The sequence below is a fragment of the Atractosteus spatula genome, chromosome 17 (genome assembly GCF_055471065.1).
Source record: "Atractosteus spatula isolate fAtrSpa1 chromosome 17, fAtrSpa1.hap1, whole genome shotgun sequence".
Classification (NCBI taxonomy): domain Eukaryota; kingdom Metazoa; phylum Chordata; class Actinopteri; order Semionotiformes; family Lepisosteidae; genus Atractosteus; species Atractosteus spatula.
The window spans coordinates 13,224,010-13,249,360 of NC_142722.1; the positions used below are offsets into that span (position 1 = coordinate 13,224,010).

The 25,351-nt window shown below is 40.3% G+C and overlaps 4 protein-coding genes across 4 annotated transcripts in view; 3 read left to right on the top strand and 1 right to left on the bottom strand.

Moving 5' to 3' along the window:
• Positions 1–1,396: 1,396 nt before the first annotated feature.
• On the top strand, positions 1,397–8,577 carry LOC148819159 (solute carrier family 2, facilitated glucose transporter member 11-like). The gene is made up of 12 exons (XM_088935874.1): positions 1,397–1,420; positions 1,936–2,034; positions 2,250–2,410; positions 3,306–3,430; positions 3,738–3,867; positions 4,056–4,204; positions 4,849–5,036; positions 6,196–6,306; positions 6,492–6,593; positions 7,243–7,318; positions 7,954–8,081; positions 8,365–8,577. Exons 1-12 carry the CDS (start codon positions 1,397–1,399, stop codon positions 8,575–8,577), a joined length of 1,506 nt encoding a protein of 501 aa, XP_088792000.1.
• Positions 8,578–9,278: 701 nt separating this feature from the next.
• On the top strand, positions 9,279–17,299 carry ndc80 (NDC80 kinetochore complex component). Its single transcript, XM_088935788.1, has 17 exons — positions 9,279–9,364; positions 10,685–10,780; positions 11,395–11,481; positions 11,563–11,689; positions 11,777–11,949; positions 12,091–12,193; positions 12,391–12,480; positions 12,852–12,945; positions 13,435–13,535; positions 13,832–13,976; positions 14,275–14,480; positions 14,637–14,789; positions 14,879–14,968; positions 15,136–15,228; positions 15,760–15,890; positions 16,312–16,414; positions 16,754–17,299. Exons 2-17 carry the CDS (start codon positions 10,695–10,697, stop codon positions 16,874–16,876), a joined length of 1,905 nt encoding a protein of 634 aa, XP_088791914.1. The 5' UTR covers positions 9,279–9,364; positions 10,685–10,694; the 3' UTR covers positions 16,877–17,299.
• A 4,645-nt stretch (positions 17,300–21,944) lies between these two features.
• Positions 21,945–24,028, top strand: mif (macrophage migration inhibitory factor). The gene is made up of 3 exons (XM_088935708.1): positions 21,945–22,198; positions 23,113–23,285; positions 23,795–24,028. The coding sequence occupies exons 1-3, from the start codon at positions 22,091–22,093 to the stop codon at positions 23,859–23,861; spliced, it is 348 nt and encodes a 115-aa protein (XP_088791834.1). The 5' UTR covers positions 21,945–22,090; the 3' UTR covers positions 23,862–24,028.
• Positions 24,029–24,610: 582 nt separating this feature from the next.
• cenpe (centromere protein E) overlaps positions 24,611–25,351 on the bottom strand; it is a 30,969-nt gene continuing 30,228 nt past the window's right edge. Inside the window, exon 59 of the mRNA XM_088935459.1 lies at positions 24,611–24,702. Within this exon, the coding sequence (XP_088791585.1) occupies positions 24,611–24,702 (92 nt within the window). The remainder of the gene's footprint in view (positions 24,703–25,351) is intronic.

The following is a 25,351-nucleotide window of genomic DNA, read 5'->3' on the forward strand; positions in this document are numbered from 1 at the left end:
CACAGAAGGTTTAAATAAACGAATCCTGGCTCTAAGACCAGCGATGTATCTGCTCACACTTTTATGGACTAATTGGAGAGGAGCAGTATCTTGTAACATGGTGACCACAACTGTGCACAATATTCTATATGAGGTTTTACTAGTGCAAATCAACATACACAACATACTGTACAGTAGTTCTAAGCAGGTTCTCTACATCTAGATTATCCTGCTGTGGCCTTGCCATCAACCGTCATGTTAAACACTACAATGAGCATGTCATTCTAAATGCATCACACTCGCTAATATTCATCAGGTCTGACTATACGAGAGATTGATTCATCACTAAAGAAGGCATCACAGAGGTGACTTATTTTCTTATATATTCTTTCTTGATTTCTTCATGGCTTGTCAGCACACAGGTCATATCACCTCATCACAGGCGCCAATCAACTCTTTCTCTAATGAGGTGATTTAGTGCCCCTGCCACAGTATGACCGATCAATTATTCAAAATAATGACAAAAACATTTCGATCAACGCTGTCATCAATCAATTTCCAAAATCTGCATACTTTTTCCTAAAACATACAAGCATCCTTAGAACGCCAAGTTCTATATGATGCTCGGCTAATTAAATATGATCCTTTTTATTTGGATTTCCTTTCTACAGTTCTTTGAGATGTTTTTCATGAAGGCACCATAAAAATCAAGATTATTATTATTAGTATAATTTGACTTCTCATGTTCACTCTTCACATGGCAGCCCTCCTGTTCTGAATTTCAGTTGTTCATTCATTTCAGCTGTTAATTAATGTCTAGCCTTACTTTACATACTGTAGGAAAGGTTACAAACTGGAGGAGGCTATTTTGCTACTCTAGTCTGTAAAGCTCCGTGACACTGCCCTGCTAATGGTTTATAAGAAACAATTCTGAATTTATTCAGATTTATGAATTATGATGCATGTTTTTAATAACTGCCTTCGGGAGAAGCATTCGCTTCCTTTTTAAAACATTTGATGTTTGGATTGCTTTGACTTTTTTTCCAAACTATGGCAATAGAGAGCTTTGTCCTCAGACATCACAATATCTGTATGATCAAAATAATGAATACAAATAGTCCAAAGGTCATTGCCCCCCTCAGAACTGAAGGCTAGCTAGCATCTGTGGTAGACACTGACTTCATCTCATGCACCAGCACTGCTGTCTGCCCTGTAAGGACACCGAACAGAGCCGCAGTTAATAGGATTTCACACTAGTGATCTCCATAGGTGATCAGGCAGACAGTGTGAGAAGTTAATTGTGCTAAAATTTAACTTGAACCGTGCCATGCTGAGTCACTTGTCCTCTTACCTAACTCCACGAGAACGCTGAATAACTACCGTGCCGGACAACAACGAGCAGTCGCCCAGGAGGAAAATGGCAAATGCACTGAGAGACTTGGTATGCTTAGCTGCGATTTCGTTTCAGGAAATAATGTCTTGATTTTCACAGGTTTAAGACAAGAAGAACCGTCTGTCAAATGCAGGGCTTCATTCTATAAATTCATTAAATATAGTGTACCATGGTTAGGCACGATTTACCGTAGTTCGATTGCTGGAGTGAATGCCGGCACTACTTGATGACTTGTTTATTCTTCTCTTATGGAAAATATACCTAAAATATGTTGTTTTATATAGTTGGATGATATTTTCATAATGTCATTCTGTATCTGCTAATTTACTACAATTATTTTTGAAATGTGTAAATTATATCCATATGTGTATATTGTAGTATATGTGTTATATACATATGTACAGATCTATGTATAGTAATATAATGCAATAATATACTGGTAATATATTGGTGATATACTGGATATACTTGTTTATAGCATATTTGCCCTTATACTGTTAAAGCTATATGTGATTTAATAGTGTTTCCAACATGTTACAAACATTTCCTGTATTTCACTGCAGTGGGAAAGCCCAAAGCTCATTGCAGCTACTTTGGTTTTTGGAATTGGTGGGAATTTTCAATATGGCTTTCAAATATCTGTTCTCAATGCTCCATCTATGGTGAGTACCACGATAATTACAACAGCTCCGTTCCTTTCTGAAAGGCGCACAATGCATTTTGATCTCTGAGGAAATAGATTTGGTGTCGTTTCAAAGTTTTTAGCCAAGTAACCAATAATACCAGGAATAATTTTAACAAGAGCACGTGCATCTGAATATTAAGCATTCAAATGAATAATATGGAAGCCAGCTAACTAAACAGCCTTTCGATACAGTACATCAAACAGTTTATAAATGAGACATGCCAGAGACGATATGGTGTCCCACTGGAAACATGGAAGCTGACTTTGATCTGGTCCTTCACGGTATCTATCTTCTGTATCGGAGGCCTGGTGGGGTCACTCTGCGCTGGAAACCTCTCGGTCAAATATGGAAGGTATGAAGGAGTGTGTGATTTCTTTCTCAACAGCTCAGGATATACTGTACCTGAACACATATACACATGTTCATTATGTGTACATGATGGAGGTCTGAAATGAAACCATTAAAGCTTTTTCTAGCTACAATGCCATTCTGTAATAACTTTAATGTGGCGATCGTCATGTTTTGTCTTCTGTAATATGTAATACTCAGTAAATGTTTAATTAGCACTTTAGGCTTTAAATGATTACACGCAGATAAAATGTCTTTTCTTGCTAATTAAGCTACGGATGTATCCATCAACTGAGAAATGGCAGCCATGTGTAAGTGTGTCACATATACATTCGAACCCTGGCTTTCAGTTGCTACTTCCGGCTAACTCCTGAGCCATATAACTCAAAAAAAGTTCAATACCACCATGGCGAAAATCTGTTCTATGACATAGAGGATCTTAGAATTCTTCATTGTCCAAGGAAAAGAGGTCAACATTTCCAAATTCATTTTAATCTCTAACATTTAAAAATAGAATTAAGATGAAAGCTTTTATTGAGAGAGTTATGTTTGTAGACAAGAATTTCCACAGATACAATATGTTGTCATATGGGTAGTCAACATAACAAGAACACCCCCACTCTGTCTCTCACACCTCAGTATATTTTAGTTAGTCCATTCAGAGACCAAATTGCCTCTGTCTCCAGGATACTGTGAGGATTTGAATGTGAAATGAATTACCTCTCATTTTATTTGCTGTATGCTACATACTAATGTTGCCCTTAGTGAAGAACAGAAACACGATTCATTCACAGGCACATCCCTCCTAAATACAGTTCATGCAGAATTTCTGTAGTAACGTTGTCCTACGTGATTACTGTTTATTGCAAGTTGGTTTCAATGTGGTTTCCTTTTTACAGAAAGAAGTGCCTTCTGCTGAATAATTTTGTGGCCATTGCTGCCGCTGTGTTGATGTTAGTGAGCAGAACTGCAGAAACTTTTGAGATGATCATGGTGGGCCGGTTCCTGTATGGGATCAATTCAGGTATCACATCAGACAGCCTCGGGCTGTGTAAATTCAAACAGGCTTGTTCCGTGTGATCCCTATCGATGTACTTGGGCTTTAGGACCCATACAGACCCATGCAGGGTGAGTGCAGCCTACTCATCCCCTTTACTCCTCTTCCAGCAGCAGACTTAGCTTTCCCAGGAGGTCTCCCATCCAGGTACTGACCAGGCTCACACCTGCTGAGCTCCAGTGTGTTACCAGTGGTGAGCTGCAGGGTGAATCTTCCTCTGCTGCCTCATTACCTGTATTACATCACCAACAGGTCCCTGTTTTCCACTCTGCAGGGGTCAGCTTGAATATCCACTCCATGTACATGGTTGAGTGTGCCCCCAAAAAACTCCGTGGGCTTGTCGGGGTCTCCGTGGCCACCTTTGTGTCCATCGGGAAATTTTGGGGTCAGCTGGTTGGGCTGAAGTAAGTTTGCAACTCCGCCACTGTTATTTATGACAGAGGACATTTTTTTCATTTCGTTTTTGTTTCCGTGGTATCATAGTAGTACAGGATGGAGAAAAGAGTAACAAACTCATGGTGACTTTTTTAACTTTGCCTCCGCCCTACAGCCACACCTCTTGGTCACTGTTCTGTGTCTGCCTTCCTCTCAGGGAGGTCCTGGGCACGGAGGAGCTCTGGCCTGTGCTGCTGGCCTTCAGCGGCTTGACGGCTCTGCTCCAGCTGGTCACACTCCCCTTCTTCCCGGAGTCCCCTCGTTACCTCCTCATCGACAGGGGAGACCGGGCGAAGTGCGAGGAAGGTAATCGTGCTGGTCCCCCCCCCACTGCCTGCAAGGCTGAGCTGGTAAAAGCTTTTGGGTTGCATACCTCGGAGGTTCAAGGTGACACAGCTAGCTGGGGTCCCTCCATTGTTTGAATTGCATTGATCATAATGCAATAAACCATCTATCCGTTTTCTAATCACTTCTCCCAAATTCAGCGTTGTGGTGGAGCTGGAACCTATCCCAGCAAGCAATGGGTGCTGCGCTAACCATTGCTTCCCCATGCCACCCATAACGCAGTTAATAAACATGTATCAGAGGCTTTCTTTCCCCAGGTAGGTACTGTAGCTCTGAGCTGGCCTTTCCAGATTTGTGGCTTAGTAATACAGTAAATGCATCAAAACATCTGTCTGTCTGTCCATCTATACAATTAATATACTGTATAGTTATGTGGTGCACTCCTTGCAGTTAGTAATTATGCATGGATATTGACTTCATTAAATCATTCTGTGTGTGCATTCTAGCCTGTAACAGCAAAGGACAGGGACCACTCCCCCTTGTCTTGAGATAACAAGTTCGGCACCACTCTAAATCCATAGCTCCAGCGCAGCCATGTTAAAACGCGTTCCATCTGCACATGTACGTCTGCATTGCAAAAGCCGGTTTATTTTAATTCCCCCAAGCCATACACAACCTATGGGGAAAGGGGGACTACGCCTCAGAAATCGCGGACATGATGGCGGAGCACGCGGCAATCCAAGGGGTGAAATCTAGGAGCCCTGTGGAGCTGATCTGCGAGAAGACGTTGCGCTGGCAGCTGCTGACCACCATTGTCACCTTTGTCACGTTACAGCTGTGTGGGATCAATGCGGTGAGTAGAGGCCCAGCTCAATGTCAGCCGTTTGCTACCTAGTATGTTGAGTGGCTGGTCTTAATGCCACTTCTTTGCTGTGTCCTGTAAGCGGTTTCAACTTAGCTCTCTACTCAGGTGGTCCTCTTTTTTCTGCTTATACATGCAGTATGTATCAACCTGTAATAATATATTTCTGCATTGACCATTTTAGAAACAATGTTAAATCTAAACTTTCTTTGACACTGTATTTTGAAATGAATGATCAATTCGAGCATATGGCCTTGACTGATGCATGTTTTTTTGGGAAGTGCATTTACAGCTGAGAAAAAGAGACACACCTTTACACCAAGAGTGGAATGGGTTGGGGGGAGTCTGGAAAAAGCTATCCAGACATGCTGTTGAAGCTGATACAGTGGCATCTTTCAGAAAATGTGTGGATGTGATCCTTTGATTTCTAGCCATTAGAAACCAGCTAACTGGTCTCTTGTTCATTTTTACAGTTTGAAGTTTTCTTGATCTTTTTCACAGTGCTACATGCTTTGCTCCATGACACTGGGCTCTTTGAAAGTCTGTAATTTCAAAAACAAAGGACAGAAAATAATGAAAGCAATCATCAAAACTGGTTATAAAAATTAATAGGTAGTTCTAGATATTTAATGGAGTTTGTAATGAAGGTCTGGGAGGGATGACAACAACCGAGTCCAATCAGACTCAGCAGTCCATAATTAGCAATCAAATCACTCATGACGTTATTTTCTCTTCTAAAACACTATAAATACTGTAAGTGATCCCCTTCTCTCCCTCCCACACGTCTTTTCCATCCCACCTCCACCCCATCTCCACCTCTGCAGCTACCCCTTGGTCACTCCTCACTCTGCAAGGGGGTCCCAGCCTGCTCGTCCAGTAGCCAAGAGGTTGGCCTCCAGCCAAGCAGGTTAAACCAGATTTTACCTAAATACTACATAATCCTTTCAGTACACATAATTCTCGGGTGTTGTTATTCCTAGTGAAAAAGAGACTGAACTGAATCACTTCAGCTTTATTCCCAAATATCCAACATCCTTCTCCAGCATATCTGCGTGTTGAAGCAAGGCCAAACTGATACTGAGCATTGATTTTAAGATTATTTGTCAAATCCTGATGAAGTTTATAATAAACTCCTTTCTTTTCCTGGCAGGTCTACTTTTACTCATTCGACGTGTTTCACGCTGCAGGTATTCCAGATAAACTGATATGTTATGTGGCTCTGGGAGTTGGCTTGTGTGAGATAACCACCTCCCTGACCTGTGTAAGTATATCTGCCTCTGCTGACTGGAAAGGCTGATTTCACCATTCAGGTTGAATATTGAATTTCCAAAGGTGAAAAGCCCAAGACCATGTAGTACGCAAAACAATGTTCCCAAAAATCACATAATATATTTTTATGAGCAGACCTAATGCACTAATACTGTCATTTATCTGCCACTGACATAGGGAATGATCATTGAAAGCACAGGGAAGAGACTCCTGCTGTTCAGAGGCTATCTGTGCATGGCAGCAGCGCTGGCCCTGCTGACAGTCACCCTCGTTCTGCAGGTAAAGGGATCTGTCTCAACCTGGCTCAGGTTAGGTCACGTGGTTTTGAGAATGCATCCTGACTCCTTATCTTCTCGTCCTCGTTTGACAACTCATGGTGCCGGAGGCAAAAGGTATATAGATAAGAGTAGGTATAAGAATAGGTAAGAGTCTTCATTTGTTTGACATGGACAGCTTTTAAACTACTCCAAGCATGAAATGGAGCAGGAACTGTGCAGAGGCTCCAGTAGAAGATATGTATACCATGGAAGTACAGTCGGAAAACGAAAATGTCTTCATGATTATGAGTTTAGGAGAGTTAGTTCTTCTTGGTTTATTCCATAGTTCTGCCCCTCTGTGTTACCCCATACTGTACATGACAGCGTTTTGCGAAGAAAAAGAAGTATGGTGAGGGAAATGCAGCAGAGGTGTGTTTCTGAGACCCACTAATAACCAATGATGGGTGCTACCCGATATCTTCCATGTAAATATACACTTCTGCTGGCAGAACAGAATGAGCAGACAGTGAACGGTGTCTAAAATCAGTGGTTTCCTGAGTGAGTTTGAAGGGTTGGCACCCTGGTTTGTTACTCTGAGCAGGTTCGTTTTCTTTTTTCTTTATGTCCAAGTATTGGAAAATTGGAATATTTTTCCTGCTTTTATTTTCTAGGAGCAGATTTCGTGGATGCCATATTGCAGCATGGTCTTCATTTTTTCTTTCATCTTCTTTTTTTCAAGTGGACCAGGTGTGTATGCTGCCTGCAATAACTCTATGTTAAAATTTCTCATTAAGAAAACACTACAACTCAACATCTGGAATGAAGTTGCTTATTGCAATTAAATTTGGAAAACAGAATGAGGGACTTTTATGACATTTACGTGTGTCATGCCTCCTGTAAAATAATACAGAAAAACCCAAAACATTGCTACTGCCTGTTACATTCATCATATAATAGTCAATGATAGAGTTGTTTAGTGGTTCAACAGCTTGATTCCAACACCCACCACCTTTCCTGTGAAAAGGTGTCTCCTTGCTTTTAATGTCTGGTTGCACCTTAGGGTTTGCGATTGAGCACAAGATAAACTATTGGTCATTCAGAATCACCTTTCAGGATCTTGAACCACAGTATGTAGTGCCATTCTGAAGTTAACAGCTCTTTTTGTGGGTTCTTGGGACAGAGTATGATACTGGAATTTGATGTGTTTAGATCCAGGTGGTAGCGATAGATCACACTCTTGACCAAAGTATGCTGAAACAAACTGAAAACTCAACGCCTTTTCAAATATTGTGGAAAGAGAACTGTTCAAATACATATGCAAGAACTTGAATTTTTAATGGAGTAAACAGAATTCCATAAGCTTATCCTGTGTACATCTGCAGCTGGAGTAACAGCTCCCCTGCCTGGAGAGATTTTCAACCAGTCCTACAAACCAGCTGCCTTTGTCATCGCATGTTCTATCAACTGGATTGGTCTCTTTCTCATCGGAATGATCTTCCCCCTGATTGTGGTGAGGGAATACACAATACCTGTATATTACACAATTACAGACCTAGGTTCTGGTCCATCCTTTTACACATTATAATTATGGTTAGTAAGAAATTTGGCACGTCTGCATGTCTAAAGCTTTTACTGTATTTTTACATACATACTGCAGTACACAGTAAAGATCTCGACAGACAATGAGAGTTTATCTCTGGGATTATATCCCATCATATTATTGCAGTATTTTACTTGTTACATAACATTATGAAGAAACCTACTAGTCTCTGATAAATCTTTTTTTTTTGCAGGATCATTTGGGCTACTTCTGCTTTCTTATCTTCTTCGGGTTTTGCTTCTTCTCTGGGGTGTTTGTATGGTTCAGCGTGCCAGAGACGAAAAACAGGACTGTGCTGGAAATCGCAGAGGAATTTCGGAAAATGCACACAAAAACAAAAATCAAAGCTTTAGAGTCCATAGGAAATATTGAAGCCCAGCAATCCATCTGGTCAACCAAGCTCTGATTCCTGGCATGGGGATTTGTAAAGGCAGAGAAGATATTCTGTAAAAATAACAAAATAATAAAAGGTGTAACAATAGGTTTTTGGTATATAGCCTTTAATAGGCAAAATGGTCATCAGAATTTTTAAAAGTTAAATGTGTTGCCTTACTCTCATTATATGCTATATTTAGAATATAGTTGTAGATATTCACAAAACACCACTGTAAAATCACATCACAAAACTTCCTTTTGTTTGGTATTTTGCTTTTTGGCGAGCATATAAAAACGAGGTATCCAGACTGTGAATCATTATTTTTCTCAGAATGTTGGCTAAAGCTTGTATCAACGTTTTAAATAAACACCAGAGTATCAGAATGTGAAATCTTATGTTTCCGTTGTGTTTTTGATTCCAACAGGAAGACTAAAACTGCCAGCTTTTATGCAGGTGCAAGACCAACTCTCTGAGGCATATTTGTTAGAACTTAGTTGGAATCTACAAAAATGCTAACAGACTGTTCGTTTTTGCTTTTGACCTGCAGTAGTATTTATACTACTACGTGTTTATTTTTGCTTATTTTGCTTTGTGTAACCATTATTCATTTAAAAACATAACTGCAAACGAAACCACATGGAGACATTAACTGCGCCTGCCTCACAGGCGCTTCTATTCTACGTCACATCCTACGCAGCTCAACATCCGCAGACGTCAGCTGCGTGCAGTTCGTTGGGGTGGGTTGGCGGAATTTTTAAATTCTCAGACGTGAGGCTAGAAAAAACAACAGGAGGTGTATACTTATAAAGTGGTCAAGGTAAAGTGATGGATAAAGATTATATTTATAATTATTCAGGGGTGACGTGCGGTTTGATACGATAAACGAGAACATGCAACATTTTCGGACTTCGAGTTTGCCGTGTTTCTAATTGCAGTAAATGTCATTGTAAATGTAGAGAAACGGACACCCGAGCGTCTTTGAATCGCTGCAGAAATCGACGAGTGCAAAATTGTAGGCTTTCGCTGGCAGAAAAAAAATAAAAAGTGACAATGCTATGTATTACAATGGAGCTTTAGTTTCAAGTTAGCGGTTTAGTTCCATTCTGTGATGTTTTCTTTTCCTGTTTCTGGATTGTTTCAGTGAACACCGTGTTTCCAAAGCGATACTACTTGACCAAACTAACGCACCTAGATTTTAATTTTTGAGAGGATTTTATAGTTTTTATTATTGTTGTTATTCTGCTTAATTCATTCCGAATTCTAGAAGGACGAATCTAATCTGATTTTATCGGCTGTTAAAACATTAAACCCCAAAGGTACGATGCTAATTCGTAATACAAGTGCTATGTATGTCTAACATATACCGTATATGTCTAACCTAAGAATATAATTATGTTGATTAACTATTCAAGTTCGAATAAAAGCCAGGAAACACTAGATCCTACAGGTATGTGAGACGTCAAGAAGATAGACAATGTTTGGGTATATAGTTAAAACTGTGTCGAATATTATTTTCCATTAGTTGAACGTTGTAACTGTACAAAGTACTAGTAAGACATAGAATATTGTGTGCAGTTGTAGTCAATGCGATATAAAAATGATATATCCTGCTCTGAGAAGATACGACTTTGGTGTCCAAGTCAGTTCATGGAAGGCCAATGAGTCTAACTAAAACATAATTATATTTGTTTTTTAATTGACATGAAATAGAAAAAAATACCGTAGACGTTCATGCTGTTCAGGAAATAAGGTGGACTAAACCGAAGACAAACTTATTAGTCTTGAACAGCGAAGAACACAGGGGGGTCTGATTGCAAATGCTTTGAAAATTGAGAACAGGAGGCACATTTCTACATAAAGGGATGTGGGAGTCTAACCAAAAGCCTTGCTTCTTTCAACAAAGGGCTGGACAAGATGTTTGGGTCACTTAGCTACTAGCTGCCAAAACAAGTTACAGGATATGATCAGAATGGCCTTCTCTCATTTGTAACCTTTACTTAAGACAGTTTATAAAGAGAGGTGGCCACATCTAGCCAAATAGTTTGGTAATCCACGACATTCATGACTCTTAAGATCCTCTGTATTGCGCTGGGTTGTCCCTCTGTGGGTGTTAATACGTTACGTGTTTTATTCCTAGGAGTGAGAAGATGAGTCGTGCGTCCAGCAGTCGGCAGTCACTGCTGCCACTGAGGGTGGCTGACAATGCCAGAATGAGTCTGGCAACCCCACAACCGTAAGTACCAAATTTTCTAGTGTTATAAAACAATTTTGGGTGGCACGGTGGTTAGCATTGCCATCTCACAGCACTGGGGCCCTGGGTTCAATTCTGGATCTGGGGTGCTGTCTGTGTGGAGTGTGTATTCTCCCCATATTTGTTTGTTTTTTCTCTGGGTACTTCAGTTTCCTCTATACTAGTATGCTATAATGTACTATTACATTATAGCCATGTCATACTATCATTGGCTGTGTCTAACCTGCAATGTGCCCATTCCTTGCCTGGATAGATGCCGTCTCCTCCGAGACCCTGTATTAGATAAAGCAGTAGGAAGATGGATGGAAATCCTCTTTTTTAGCCTTTAGTCTTTGTTCTTAATTTGACAAAACTGGCTACATAACCTTTAAGAATATATACAATAACAGAAATAAATATAAGTGCAGATATTCAATGGCGGTTCATTTGTACAAGAATCTAGTTTTGCAATTAGTGTGTTCCTCAGTCAGGACATAATTCAAAACTGAAAGGATGACATACTGCAGGTTATGTTACCAGTGACAATATTGCCTTGGGATCACTTTCATCTTTGTTTTAAAGATTTTTAATTCTTCTGTGCGTTTCCCCTGATGCAGTAAAGAGCGCCCTGGGTTAGGAAAGTTGAGTATTGCAAAGCCCCAGTCAGGAACCTCTGAGCGAAGAACAAGCTTTTTTGGAAAAAGGTAATTTGGACACCTGTTGTTTTGCTTTAATTTTCACACCTGTTCACTGCATCTTGTGAAAGTGTATACTTTGTGTTTTAGGACGAGTGGTGCTGGTATGTTTCGCAACAGTGCATTTGGGACTTTTGGAGGCACAGAGAAAATGAAAGATCCTCGTCCTCTTCATGACAAAGCATACGTCCAGCAGTGCATAAAACAGCTTAGTGAGGTACGAAAAAGAACTATTTGGATATTCTTGAAAAGTACTGTTTCTTCTGAGCGTCTATGTTCCTGAATCAACTGTACTTTTTTTCAGTTTCTGTCAGACAATGGGTTTCCCAACACTGTGACAATGAAGTCCCTCCAGTCTCCTTCCACCAAGGAGTTTTTGAGAATCTTCTCCTTCATCTGCAGCTTCTTGGATCCCACATTCGACGTACCAACATCCAAAATTGAGGAAGAGATTCCTAAAATTCTTCGAGAGCTGGGGTATAGTAGTATATGTCAAAATCAAGTATGATGCTTTACATTTTGAAATATAAATGACCAGAAGCACGCTCATATAAAATGTTAGAAGGTTTAAAACCACAATTTTTGTATTAATTGTACAAACCTTTTTTTTTTTACTAGGTACCCTTTTGCCATCTCAAAAAGCTCCATGTATTCTGTTGGAGCACCACACACTTGGCCACAAATACTGGGGGCACTGATGTGGTTAATAGACGTTGTAAAGGTGAGTCAGCAAAAAGGTGGACTTTCTGGGAGTAAAAACAATTACTTCCACAATGTAACTCTAGTTTAAATGCAAAAGTCCATTTGAATCTGTGTAATGATTCCTTTCCAAACGTGAAAGGTGAAGATTACGTTCACAGCTGGTTTTCTCTGCAACTTTTTCAGCATATCCTAAATACAGTTTTTCTTCAATTATAGCTTTGCAATAACATGAAGAGTCACAATTTGCTGTTCTCTGGATTCCCTGAATGTGGCACAGAGATAGAGGATGGTGCTGAATTTACAAAGGTAAAGTGATTTAATTCTAGTAGGAGCATGGTTGCACTTCTTTATAGTCTATGCAAGTGTTATGCTTCATGCATGTGAATGAGTAAATTGGGAAAGCAGCCTGAAAGCTAGTTATCGTTTCAAATAACAAGGATAAAACTGAATTGCTTTAATATTAATTTGGTTTTGTGTCTTGCTTCTAGATTAAATGTAAGTCCAAAGTTAATCATGATGTTTCAGAGAAAAAATGCTGCGCTCAGTATTTTCATTTTAAGTTTTTTTTATATGCATAACGTCCAGGTATAACAGGAGAGCATTTAAAGCAAACCAGAATGCCCTTTGAGTGGTTAACAAAATCTGATTTGATGTAAATATTGGGTTGTGTTTTTCAGATATTTGTTGAGTATGTTTCAAAGGCCTATAACCGTTTCATGCAAGGCGCTGACACATTTGAAGAGGAAGATAAAGAGTATCTTTGTAAATTAAGTAAGTAAAGCTGTAATACTGTTAAGGATTCATGTTGATGATTTATGCATTTTTTAAACAAATTCTTAAAGTATGCAATGTGTAGGGTCGCCAAAGAGTGATGTGGTTTTAATCCTCATTGACTGCAGAGACAGTCAACTCACAGATTTCTGTTTTTTGTAAGTGTAATGTATACTAAACCTTAGTTAGAAGGAGTCACAATGCTTATTGTGAATTCAACACCCTGGAATCTACTTGCACCCACTCCAATTCTAGAAACAGGGTTTAAATCCCCCCAGTGTGTTGTGTATATTGCACTATGTATTACCTTGTATTTGGCACTATCTGCACTTCGCACTATGTGTGTCCTGTCTACAATATCTATGTCAGTGTCCTGGTTTTTTACACCGTCGACCAGGAGGAATGATATTTCGTTCCACTGTATACTTGTATATGGCTGGAATGACAAATAAACGTGAACTTGAACTTAACGTGCCTTTTTTAATCCAGAAAAACTATACAATTTTGATGAAGCCCATATGGAAACACTGTCTTTTAAACACAAAGTGCTGACAGAAGAGGTTGAAAGACTCGAAAAGGAAACTCACCAGGTTAGTGCTGTTATCAATGTAGTACAGGGTGTAAACTTTTAATTAACACATTTGTTAATTTTGCTTATCTTTAAGTGTTTTGAAAACTTGTATTTTGTTTAAATATAATTCTAGTTTTAAATGTCAATCTTTTTTTACATGACACATTGTTACTGATATCTGTGTTAATGGCTGTCTTTTTATGAACGGGACATATCTTCTGTAATAAATACGTATGTTTGTGATATTGCTAGATTTTAACTAAATCATGTTATTTGATCTTCGAATTTAGCTGTTTGTTTTTAATTTTTCAACAGGATAGAATAATGGCAAAACAAGCAGAAAAGATAAAAGCGCAGACAGACCTGCAGAAAATTCAGAATTATCTAAGTAACCTTGAGACCTTTAAAACCAACCTGGAGCAGTCAATATCTGCTTTGTCTAATGAAATAGAGGGAGAAGGTAATTTTTTTTCCGTTTCTGTTTCATGTTTATTTTAAAGACATGGTATTTTAATTGTTATGTGATCAATGAATCTCAGTAAATACAGCGGTAGTATTTTTCATGATCTGTATTATAATTAAATATATAAACTGACAGACTTTTAGATCAAACAAAAAAACAATGTTTAGAATACATCCACTTTTTCTCATCCAGTGGGTTTCTATTCTCATCCTTTAAACTGGCTGCCACTCTTTTAGAATGTAAAAACGAAAGTGACTTCCTGTATCATCATCATGTTTTGTGTCTTCTTTTGAAGAGTTGCAGGTGGGAACATTAAAAAAGGAGCAATCAAGGCTGCAGCACAAACTCGAAAACCAGAAATTTTCTCAAGCCGATATCGAGAGAATCAACCTGGAAAGAAATGAACTGCAGCAGACGATTGCTACCCTGACTAAAAGTCTTGAAGAAGCTGAGCACCATATGTGGAATGAGGAAATCGCACTGGCAAAGGCTAAGGAATCTGTAAGTGTTTCCAGGAGTGTAGCAAATATATACTTCAGCGTTTAGTTTGGAATTGGGGATTTTAATTAGTTCTGGATTGGGTGTCTTCAGTGAAAATGTATATTTTAGATTATGCCACTGTTCTGAAATTCAAAATGTAATCCTTTTTTGTCAAAGTTGGATACAGAACTGGCAGAATATCACAGACTTGCCAGAAAGCTACAGCTGATCCCATCATCTGCTGAAAACGCCTGTGGCCGGGACTTCGAAATCAGGATTTCCCCTGATGCTGGACCATCGAATATTGCTCAGTATAAAGCTCAGATTCATGTAAGACTCTTTTTGCAGTTTGTGTTTTATAACGCTGGTTATCTCCACTATGACCAGTTTTTTTATGGGACTATTTCTTTTATTTTAAGATTCCCTTGATGAATTTGATTTCTGAAACTGAAGAGGAGAATCGCACACTCTCAAATCAGAAATTAAGCCTCCAGGAGACACTGGAACAGGTAATAGATTGACTTATAATACTCTTAGCCTTTCCATGTTTTAGAATCTGTAAGAGTAGATGTAATTTTGACAAAAAAATGCCCCATAAGGCAAAATGCCCACATTTTGAGAAAGTGTTGAACACCTTTAAGACTAAATTAAAGCTCTGAAATGCACTTTTTTGAAGGTGAATTCCAATATAGCGGATAAAATGAATGATACGAAGCTGCTGAAAGAGCAGATACGAAAGCTAGAGGGAGAGATGGAACAGGAACTGCAGGCAAGTATTTTGTTTTCCATTTATTCTATTAACTTCCATTTCTTTTAACAATGATTTTTTTTTAAACCAGACTAAATTTGCTAAAATATCCAGACAGGGAGGGCGGCACAGTGGCGCAGCGGTTAGTGTTGCTGCCTTGCAGTTCTGGAGCCCTGGGTTCAATTCTGGACCTGCGGTGCCATTTGTGTGGAGTCTGTGTGTGCTCCCCGTGTTCACGTGGGTTTCCTCCTACAGTCTAGTAGGTTAACTGGCTTCTGGGAAAACTGACCCTGACGTGAGTGTGTGCGCCTGTTGGTGTCTGCCCAGTGACGGAGTGTCATCCCGTCCAGGCCGCATCCTGCCTTGCTCCTGATGCTTTTCGGGATAGGCTCCGGCTCCCACATGACCCTGTATCGGATAAAGCAATTAGAAAATGAATGGCTGGATCCAGACACGGGTGGCTGCTCTTTGCTATTGCTTGTTTTCAAATGATCCTGGAGCCCTCGCATGTTGCCTTGATATTCTGCACGCTGTGCCCCGTGTGTCCTTTAGGAGATGGAGCGTGAAGAGCAGAAGTGGGCTTCTGAGCTAGAATCAATGGAAAGTAACAAAAAGCTTCTGGAGAAGAGAGTGACTGAAGGTTATGATGAAGCTGTGGAACAACTGAAAGCGGCCCAGCAGCAGTGAGTTACATAGAACAGGCTCTTACACTTGTTTCATGGATCACGCAAAGGACCACCTCGCTTGCAAGCATGCTACCTAGTAAGCCGTGACACAGGGTTATCCAAATATTGCAGTCATCAGTTATATCTGGTGAATTGTGTCGTGCTTCTCAGTTACTCGTAGATAATCTACAACTACAACTGTATAATCCCTCCTGGAAAGACTTAAAATGTAACAATGGTAATGAGTAAGCAATTTTGAATTGAACGAAATGTTTGTGAAGGGATAAAAACTGCCTGTACAACTCTCTCTTCAAAACATATGTGAATACACATTAATTCGACTATGTGAACACTGGCTAAACTGTAACATGTTGCTGAGGGATTCAATTCAAAGCTGTAGAAGACTGCTGTTTCAGTTTTTTTTTCTGTTTTTGTTCAGGTATCACCTAGTATTGCAGGAGACCAAAGAACAGTCCAGGACAGTTGCCAGAAACCTTAGTGATGTTTTTGATACTGCAACCAACCACTTGTCCATTTTGGAGGTACGTGTTTAGATAGGTCATCACATTGTTTCCAGAAAAACTGACATTTTGCTGAAAGTAACCTATCTGCTACACTCTTCTGAATGAAATCATATTTGATCATTCAACAGCTCTAAAGTAATTGTAAAATATATGTTTGAAAAAGTTAAGATATGAAATTTCATAACAGACTAATGAATTGCAGTTCGAATTAAGGCCAGTACTAAATGCATATTACTCAGAATGCTTACTTTGTAGTTTAGCTTCCACAGAGAGAGAATTGCTGAGTAGCATCAGATAAATCTTTGCTTAAAGTGTGCTTTTCTTTGTCATCCTCAAAGTAGTGCACTTGTCTTTCAGAAAGCTATTCAAGAGCATCACAAAAGGATTGACCAAGACTACAGAGCAACACTCCAAGATGATGAGCTAAAGGACATTAGGGAGATGATAGAAAAGTACCACGAAAAAGCAAATTATAAATAATTGTATTTTATTAAATACTGTGACCCTGTAAATTTTCCTTCTGGCGGTTTTGTTTTAGTCTTCTGTTACTTCAAGGAGGAAATTTGTTTTGTATTCTGAGAGTTATTTAAAATGCAATATTTGTTTAAAATCATTTGTTGCATTTTATAGTGCCCATCAGTGTAATTATGAAGACCAGTTGTTAGGACCTAATTGTTTTTCAAAAGCATAATTTTAAAATTATATTTGGCTTCTACATTTTATACCGTTTGAATTTATTTCCACAGCTGTTGAATATTTAAAAAGCATGCAGTTATCTTGTAACCTTAACATGGTGTTATAAAATGCTTAATTGGGATTCTTAGGAGTATCTTGTACAAATTCAGTAGAACTGTTTTGTTGCATTGTTTAATAGTGAATAAAGTTAATAGCTATTCTGTCCAATCTTGTAAAATGCATTACCAATCAAATGTTTTTTTCTTTACATTTTTGAAGATGTTATGACCAAAACTAAATAAGAAGGTTGTATTTAAATGTGGGAGGATGATTTTTGCAAACGCTGTTGCCTCCAGAAAATAGCGTTGATCCTACGAGCTCCGTGAAGTTGCCCCCCCTACAGACAGCACAAACGATGAAATCCAGCTCACTCGTTGGTGCTAAGTTTGTGCCGTTGAAAGTAGCGTTTGTGCTGCTTTCATTCCCGAGATATAGCGCCTTGTTTTCCCAGTGATCACATGACCATGCACGGTGACCTTGACCTCCAGTGACCCAGTCTGCCGAGTTCAAGCGTCTGTTACCGGTGCGAAAGTAACAGCTCTGCAGTTGTGTTCCTCTGTTTGCCCGGGTGATATTGCATTTAATATCAGTGTCTTCTGTGCGTTTGTGTGAGCAGGAAAATTAAATTTGTCACGAATATCACATACCCTAATCAGAAGAGTTGCGGGTGTAGTCTCAAAAAGCGAACACTAGAAAACAGTTGCATGTTCTTACCAAGAGGCTTTAACGAGCACGTCTTAATACTTCGTAGCGGTGTGCTTTTTTAAAAATCTGAAGAAGTGATCAGTTTCTCACGGTCTCCTTAAATAAACACGCCCGCCGAGGGACGTGTGAAGAATCGACCCGTCAGTCGAGCCAAGTGCTCAAAAAGGCTTGAACCTGCAACTTTACTAACACCAAGACCACTGTTGCACTTTTTTATGCAAAGCACACTCGTTACCGTGAAAAAGATCCAGGGTGTTTTTTTAAGGGGCACTACGTACAAGGTTGTCGCGGGTAGTAAATAACACATCCGAGAAGCAACACTGGAAAGTCCACCGTCTCACACCTGCGGACCGCGGCAATATTGGAAACATTTTTTTTTCACATAACAGAAGTGAACATATATCTGAAATCTTTAATAACCTGTCATTATCCGTGTGTTTGTATTTACAGGGGTCTTATGCGCAGACATGAAGCGATGAGCTCACAGTGCTTTTATCTTTGTGTTCCCGGCCAGTCCTTGGTGTAGAATACAGCGGGAGGGCACACCTGCCCCCTGAAGACACAGGTATGGGCGCCTGTGTTAGATCCTCAGGTGAAGTCGAGTCTTCTGCAGTCTGCAATGTAATGACCCGGACATGTTTGCTTGTCCTGCTCCATGAAGGTGCCCACCCGCCCGTCGAACAGCACAAACGACAAAACTCACCGCAATCGTTTGTGCCGGCTTGTGTCGCTGTAAGTAGCGTTTGTGCTACCAACAAACTCGGTACTTTAACTCCTGATTGTGATGAAAACAATGGAAGCAATTTGTTTTCCGAGTCTGTCTGCTCGAGTGGGGTGGATGTTTCAATATATTTCAATATAGCGCCTTTTATTCCTGGCTGTGACATCACTCTGTGACGTACAAAACAGCAAAGTCACGACCAGCAGATCTTACAGTTGTGATCTTTTGATAAGTTGACCCCAGACTTTGCAGCCTTTACACGAATAAACAGTCTTACATTTAGGGAGGAGTTACTATGTTAGTTCATTGGGTTAGGTGTTTTCTTTTAATTTTTAACCATGTGCTCGAAAATGTATTGCTTGTGTACTTCTTTCATTGACGAAGAGACACCAGTTTCCAAATGACCGCTGGTGCAACACGAGAGCCCATATTCACAGTTTTAGTTATTAGTTTCAAAATCGATATAATTTTAAAATAAAAAACAAAATTGAAAGCACGAGCATAATAATATAATGATCATACACTTTACATTTCTATTCATTTTTGAAGTACAAAGCAGAAGGTGTTTCCCCTACATTAAATATACGATTAAAATGGTTAAAATACCATGTATTCATTACAGAAAGCAGCGGAGACAGTAATATTGCAAATAAAAAATGTATTTATTTCGAAGAGTACGGGACATTGTGAATCGATAAAGAAGTTAAAAAAACAAGCCGATGTAGTTATTTTGCAATAAGTAAAGCATTTTTAAAATAGATTCTCATTGACAGTGAACAAGCCGATCCACCTGGCGCTGCTGGCTTGAACAGGTCTCAGAGCCGTGATTGGCTAAACCCCCGAACAGCTCGGGCCGCGATTGGGTGAAGAGTGAGAATCGACACTCTGATTGGGTGAAGAGTGAGAATCGACACTCTGATTGGGTAAAGCGCCACAGCGGAGTTCCGTGTGAACCGTGTGTGCTGTATGAGCATGCTGGATACACAGTAACAGTAACACATCCATTGCTTTCCAATTACTGATCAATCTAAGAGAAGCCGCACTGAGGTTAAAACAGAATAGCAGACAAAGAATGTCATGGCATCCACAGCGCGTTCACGACTCCGATAGCATGTCACGATAGGAGTGCGCGCATCACGATCACATCACGATACCCATTGCGACTGGCGCATGTCCATACATTAAGTCCATATATCGCGATATGGCGTACCCCCCCGACAAAACGCCCATCCCCATGTCGTGACACGGAGGTCACATATCGCGATATGACATACCCTGGCAAAAGTGTCCCACCCCATGTCGCGACATGAAAGGCTCTATATCGCGATATGACTAAAACGGCCACGCCCATGTCGCGACATGAAGCCCGTATATCGCGATATGACCAAAACTCTCACATTTATGTCGCGACATGAAGCCCCGTATATCGCGATATGACATACCCCGTCAAAATACCCCGCCCCCATGTCGCGACATGAAGCCCCGTATATCGCGATATGACATACCCCGCAAAAATGCCCCACCCCCATGTCGCGACATGAAGCCCCGTATATCGCGATATGACATACCCCCGCCAAAATGCCCCTCCCCCATGTCGCGACATGAAACCCCGTATATCGCGATATGACATACCCCCAACAAAACGCCCCGCCCCCATGTCACGACATGGAGTCCATATGTTGCGATAGGACATACCCTGACAGAATATGCTGCCCCCATGTCGCGATACGTCCTATCTAGGTATATCATGTCCTGATTTGAGACCTTTGTTGCAACAGTGGTGCCAGGGTGGCATGGAAGCAAGGCGCCAGTCGTGATATACACTGCCGCGATATACATGCCTTATACATGGGGTCCCTATCATGACATGCTGCGGAGGTCTTGTCCCGATAGTATCACACAGTTACGCGTTTGACAACAGCGTGTCACGGTAGGGAAGGAAAAGGAAAACGTGCCTTAGAAAATAAAAACCATAAATCTGACCATCACGGTGGTTTTACATACATTACAACCACAGGTTTATGTCATAGATAGTTAACTTGTTGGCATGCCTCATGTCTAAGTATTATTCACATTTAAAGAGGCTCATATGTTGATGGATATTGATTGTTTTTTAAATGTTAAGGGTACGAGCTGAACTGTAACAGAGCGCTTGAACTCGACAGACGTTCACCAGAAAAACAAGGCGCTATATCTCGGGAACGAAAACAGCACAAACGCTACTTTCAACGGCACAAACCGGCACAAACATAGCACTAATGAATGAGGTGGGTTTCATCGTTTGTGCTGTCTGTAGGGGCGCCACCTTCACGGAGCTGAAACAACGCAGGACTTAGGTTTACAAACCATTCGCTTTCAAAAAGTTTGGAAACAGAAATTGCTTCTCTTTAATTCGTTTAAAGATGACAGACCAGATACATCCCTGGGAGTAAAAGATCGCCCTTACGATGACACAAGCTTCTCAATCTTAGTCCCGAATATCGAAAACTACAAGAGGATACATGTATAAAAACATAACAGGAGGCACTTCTTCTACACAATTGTATGTGTTTGGAACTGTCTTCCGTGCAAAGAGGATAGGATAGCTAACAGCTAACAGCTAACAGGATAACAGGATAGCTGTTAGGAAACAAGTAGGCTGGTACAAAGGACACAGATCCTTTTCTCGTCTTATACCCCTTTTATGTTAATATGATTATGCTTTTCCACAGACATACTACTCTAACATAAATCTGCAGTGTTCTTATTTTGTATCGAAGAAGCTGCCTCTTTCTGCCACAACTGCGTCTGTAACGATCACAACACGTTCTCTGTTACAGGAGGTAGGCAAAGGAACTAGTAATAGGTTTATTCCATGCTGGAAAAAAAGGGAGAAAGAACACACGACGTTTCGGCCGTGAAGCCTTCTTCAGGTTTACGTTTTTTTTAAATTAAACGTATAAAGAATTTACAAATACAACTACAACCAGAGGATCAAAAACAGGTACAAGAGAAAAAATACAAACAGAAAAAAACATTTAGCCGCCAGAGGTAATGAAGTAAATTATGTGATCAAATTGTATTTTTTACATATATCATATGTTTTCCTTGCTTTATTATTTCTCATTGTTTTAATATAATTTAAAGTGTTTCAGCTCCACCTCAAAAGAACTAAAAAGGGGAGTATTATTAGACAATTTTGATTTATGGATGTGAAATTTACCAAGAATGACTAATAAATTGACTATAAATAAATGCTCTTTTTCCAAATTTTCAATTAAACAATACAATAAAACATCAAAATCCTAAGAAGCCTTCTTCGGGCGTGAGTGTAACATGCTGGCGCGTTGACGTCATTCAAATCGGGTGAGCGCATGTGCTGCAGTGACTGATGGTTGTAATAACTCCGCCTCTAGTGTGAAGTGCGCCTGCGTGGCAAATCTGCCATAAGGAGTTAGGGCCAAGTGCACGCAGGACAGTTCATTCACTGCTGCTTATTTCAGGTGGGATCCGCTACATATTCTTCTCGGCCGGAGCTTTTACTGCAAGCAAAGATGCCGATGTTCGTCGTGAGCACGAATGTCTCCAAAGACGCCATTCCTGCGTCCCTGTTGTCAGAAGCCACCCAGGAGCTGGCGAAAGCCATGGGTAAACCTGCGCAGGTAGGCGGCATCGTGCAACAGAAACCCCCGTGGTGTAACGGGTCCGAAAACGTCCGGTCCCGGGGGGCAGTTCTGATTTTCCCGGGGTCCCGGCGACCCTCCCCGGGAACCAGCGTCTTGTGTGATAACGGGATGGCCGGGACATGACTTTGCTGTTTCCAGTGAGATGTAGGTTAGCCAATGACGGAGTGAGTGTGGGGAAAAGAGTCGTTATTTAAACGCTGCATAGGTTCTTCAACAAACTTGTCATCGATGAGCCCATGTGGGTAAATAAATCGGCAGCAGTGGCTCCCTTGACAGGGGATTGTGATTACTTGTAGCTCCGTTGTGCCGAAGCTCATTAATTATCCGGGTGATCATCACGCGTGTGCTGAATGCCTCTGCACGCACGGACACCCCATATCTCAGGCATGACTGGTCGCATCCGCTCCGTTCAGGCGTCAATTCAGTCAGTTGGACTATGTTCAGTTTTGCACTTATTTCAGCGGTAGTGACGACACCATTTTATGTGGCAATCTAGTTCACTGCTGCCCTTTCTAGACTGTTCTACGTTTTATTAGGTTTCCTTTGCTTTAAGATCTAAATGTAAGCAGCACTTCACAAAAGGCGGGGAATATTATGGCTGACAAATGGCAGAATTGCATTTACTGTGGAGTGTTCAAGATATTTTCTATTCGTTGTGGATTGTATATTTGATGTTGGTTCCTTCTTTTGTTATTGACGTGCGTAAAAGGGATTCACTTATGGGGACCGTTAGTATAAAAATAGTGTTGGGAAAAACCGGTCATCAGAGTATTTGCAGATAAAATTAAACTGTGCATCAGAAACAGTTTCAGAAGTCTCTGAAGCCTTACCATCTTTGCCACTTTTTGAAAGTTTGAGTTAAACCTGTATCTTTCACGTGTATCATGCAGTACATCGCTGTGCACATCAACGCGGACCAAACCATGATGTTTGGGGGGAAGTCGGACCCTTGTGCTCTGTGCTCCTTGCACAGTATTGGGAAGATAGGGGGGCAGCAGAACAAGCAGTACTCCAAGCTGCTATGTGGACTCCTCACCAAACACCTGGGTATCTCTGGAGACAGGTACAGTACACCCACAGCGGGCCGTGAAACAAAAGTGCTATTTTTGCAGCTCTGAGCAAGCACATGGGCTCTATGTATAACCTCTACCTAAACCTTTGTTATAGCTATAGTGTCTTGGACAGGGTTCAAACACAGTCTGCTGTACTACATCTAAAGCTTTCAGAAAGCATAGCAGTGTTGGGATATTTAGGGCACCTAGCATAAGTACTAGTTATTTTACTCGCCGTGACTAGAGCTGTAAGTATGCAAGAGAACAGGAAATCTCTCAAACTATATTACGTTAGAGCTGTTGCTGGGTGGTTCTTTATGGGGGAGGAGAAGTGCTTGATTTTAGGATGGTGGAGGTTTTTCAAAACATCCCACTGCATCAGTGGGAGATAAAATGTGAAATGTAAGTTACTTTGTTGATTTAAGATACTTATCTGGTAATGATGCTGATACTACCTTAACTTACTGTTGTAATATTCTAAAGATATTTATAGCCATCTTACTGTTTCTGTCACATTCAGGATCTACATTAACTTTGTTGACATGGAACCGCAGAACGTGGGATGGAGCAGCTCAACCTTTGCCTGAAGGATTAGAATTTCCTGTAGCTTTCTCTCTATATCCCTTGCACTTTTACATTCTAGCACTTGCAACAAGAAATGTTTAGCAATCCCCATTACAGAACAAGATGAGTGTGCTTCTCACGTTGCACTGTCTACATGCTTCAGCACTGTAATAAAGTTTTCCAAAACCCACCTGATTGCAAGTTGTGCATTTTTTTTTTACCGTACAAGAACAATAGGTTGGTGTCTCACACTTAACTTGTACAGGGTACAAGGCACTCTACGTATAAACTGAATCAGTTTTGGTTTGAAGGGCCAGAGCCTTCATGTTGGAATATGATCAAGGTTAGGGGTTGGCAAGTGGTTGGAGGCTAATGATAAGAGCAGGAAACACAGCAATCCTACCAAACGGGGTCTAAAGTGCTGTGAGATCAAACAAGATACGAGTGAGCTCTTGCTCACTTGTTTCAAGTCATCCGCAACTGAAGAGGTCTTGCTGTGCAAGCTGCCCTTATATTGCTACAGGAAACATGCAGTGACTTTGAGGAAAAAAAGACTAGCCCCCATTTTAAATACCTTCTGATGATGGCTATTTTTCACCACTATAAAAAAAAATACTGAATATAGAATCAAAAGGTTTAATACAAACACATATAGGTTTAATACAATAACACATACAAACATGTAAAATCTGTTGTAGAGATGGTTTGTTTCTATTTAAGCAAAAGTAAAATGTACAAGTTTATTAGAAGTCTAAACATCTTTCTCAGCCTTTTATTGTGTTTTGCAGTTTTCAGCTCCATCCTTCTGAGGAGCTAGTGACCACCAGTCTCCCTCACTCTTGGGCTCAGCTGTTGGGTTCACATCTGCAGAAGTGAAACAAAAACTTTTAAGTACAATTATAATGTCCATTCATGAAGAGTTTTGTACAGTATATTTTTTATAATAGAGAACTTGCTCAATACATAATTAAGTTGTCACCCCCACAAAACAACCATAATGCAAATATTTAGAGACCCCCAAACAGCCTAGGTTGCCTGATGGTCTTATTTCAGGATAGGATGTGAAAATAGATTTGGTGCATGTGATGTAAGATTCGAACAGGCGGTACTTGTCCTAGCACAAAACTGAAATTCAATAAAAAATATCAATAATGGATAGAGGTTGGATCAATAACTACAGTAGTTCCGCACCATATACGTTTTAATAAAGCACACACCAGATATATATCAAGTAACGCCAAGCTGGTTGGGCGTAATGCACCTAACTCCCAGCTTAAAATGAGAAATTATTGCATCTGATTACTTCTAAATAGCAGATATCTAACTCCCTCATTGCTCTTCCAGATCATAAGGAGAAAATCTCCCTCCTAGATGCAAAAATACTTAAAGACAAAGCAAATGACCCTTTCACCAGAATGTGTGGCCACACCAAATTATTCTTGCTTAGTCTGATCCTTAGCAGAGACACTGCGTATCCCAACCTTGAAAGCATACATTTAAAACTTCATTCTGG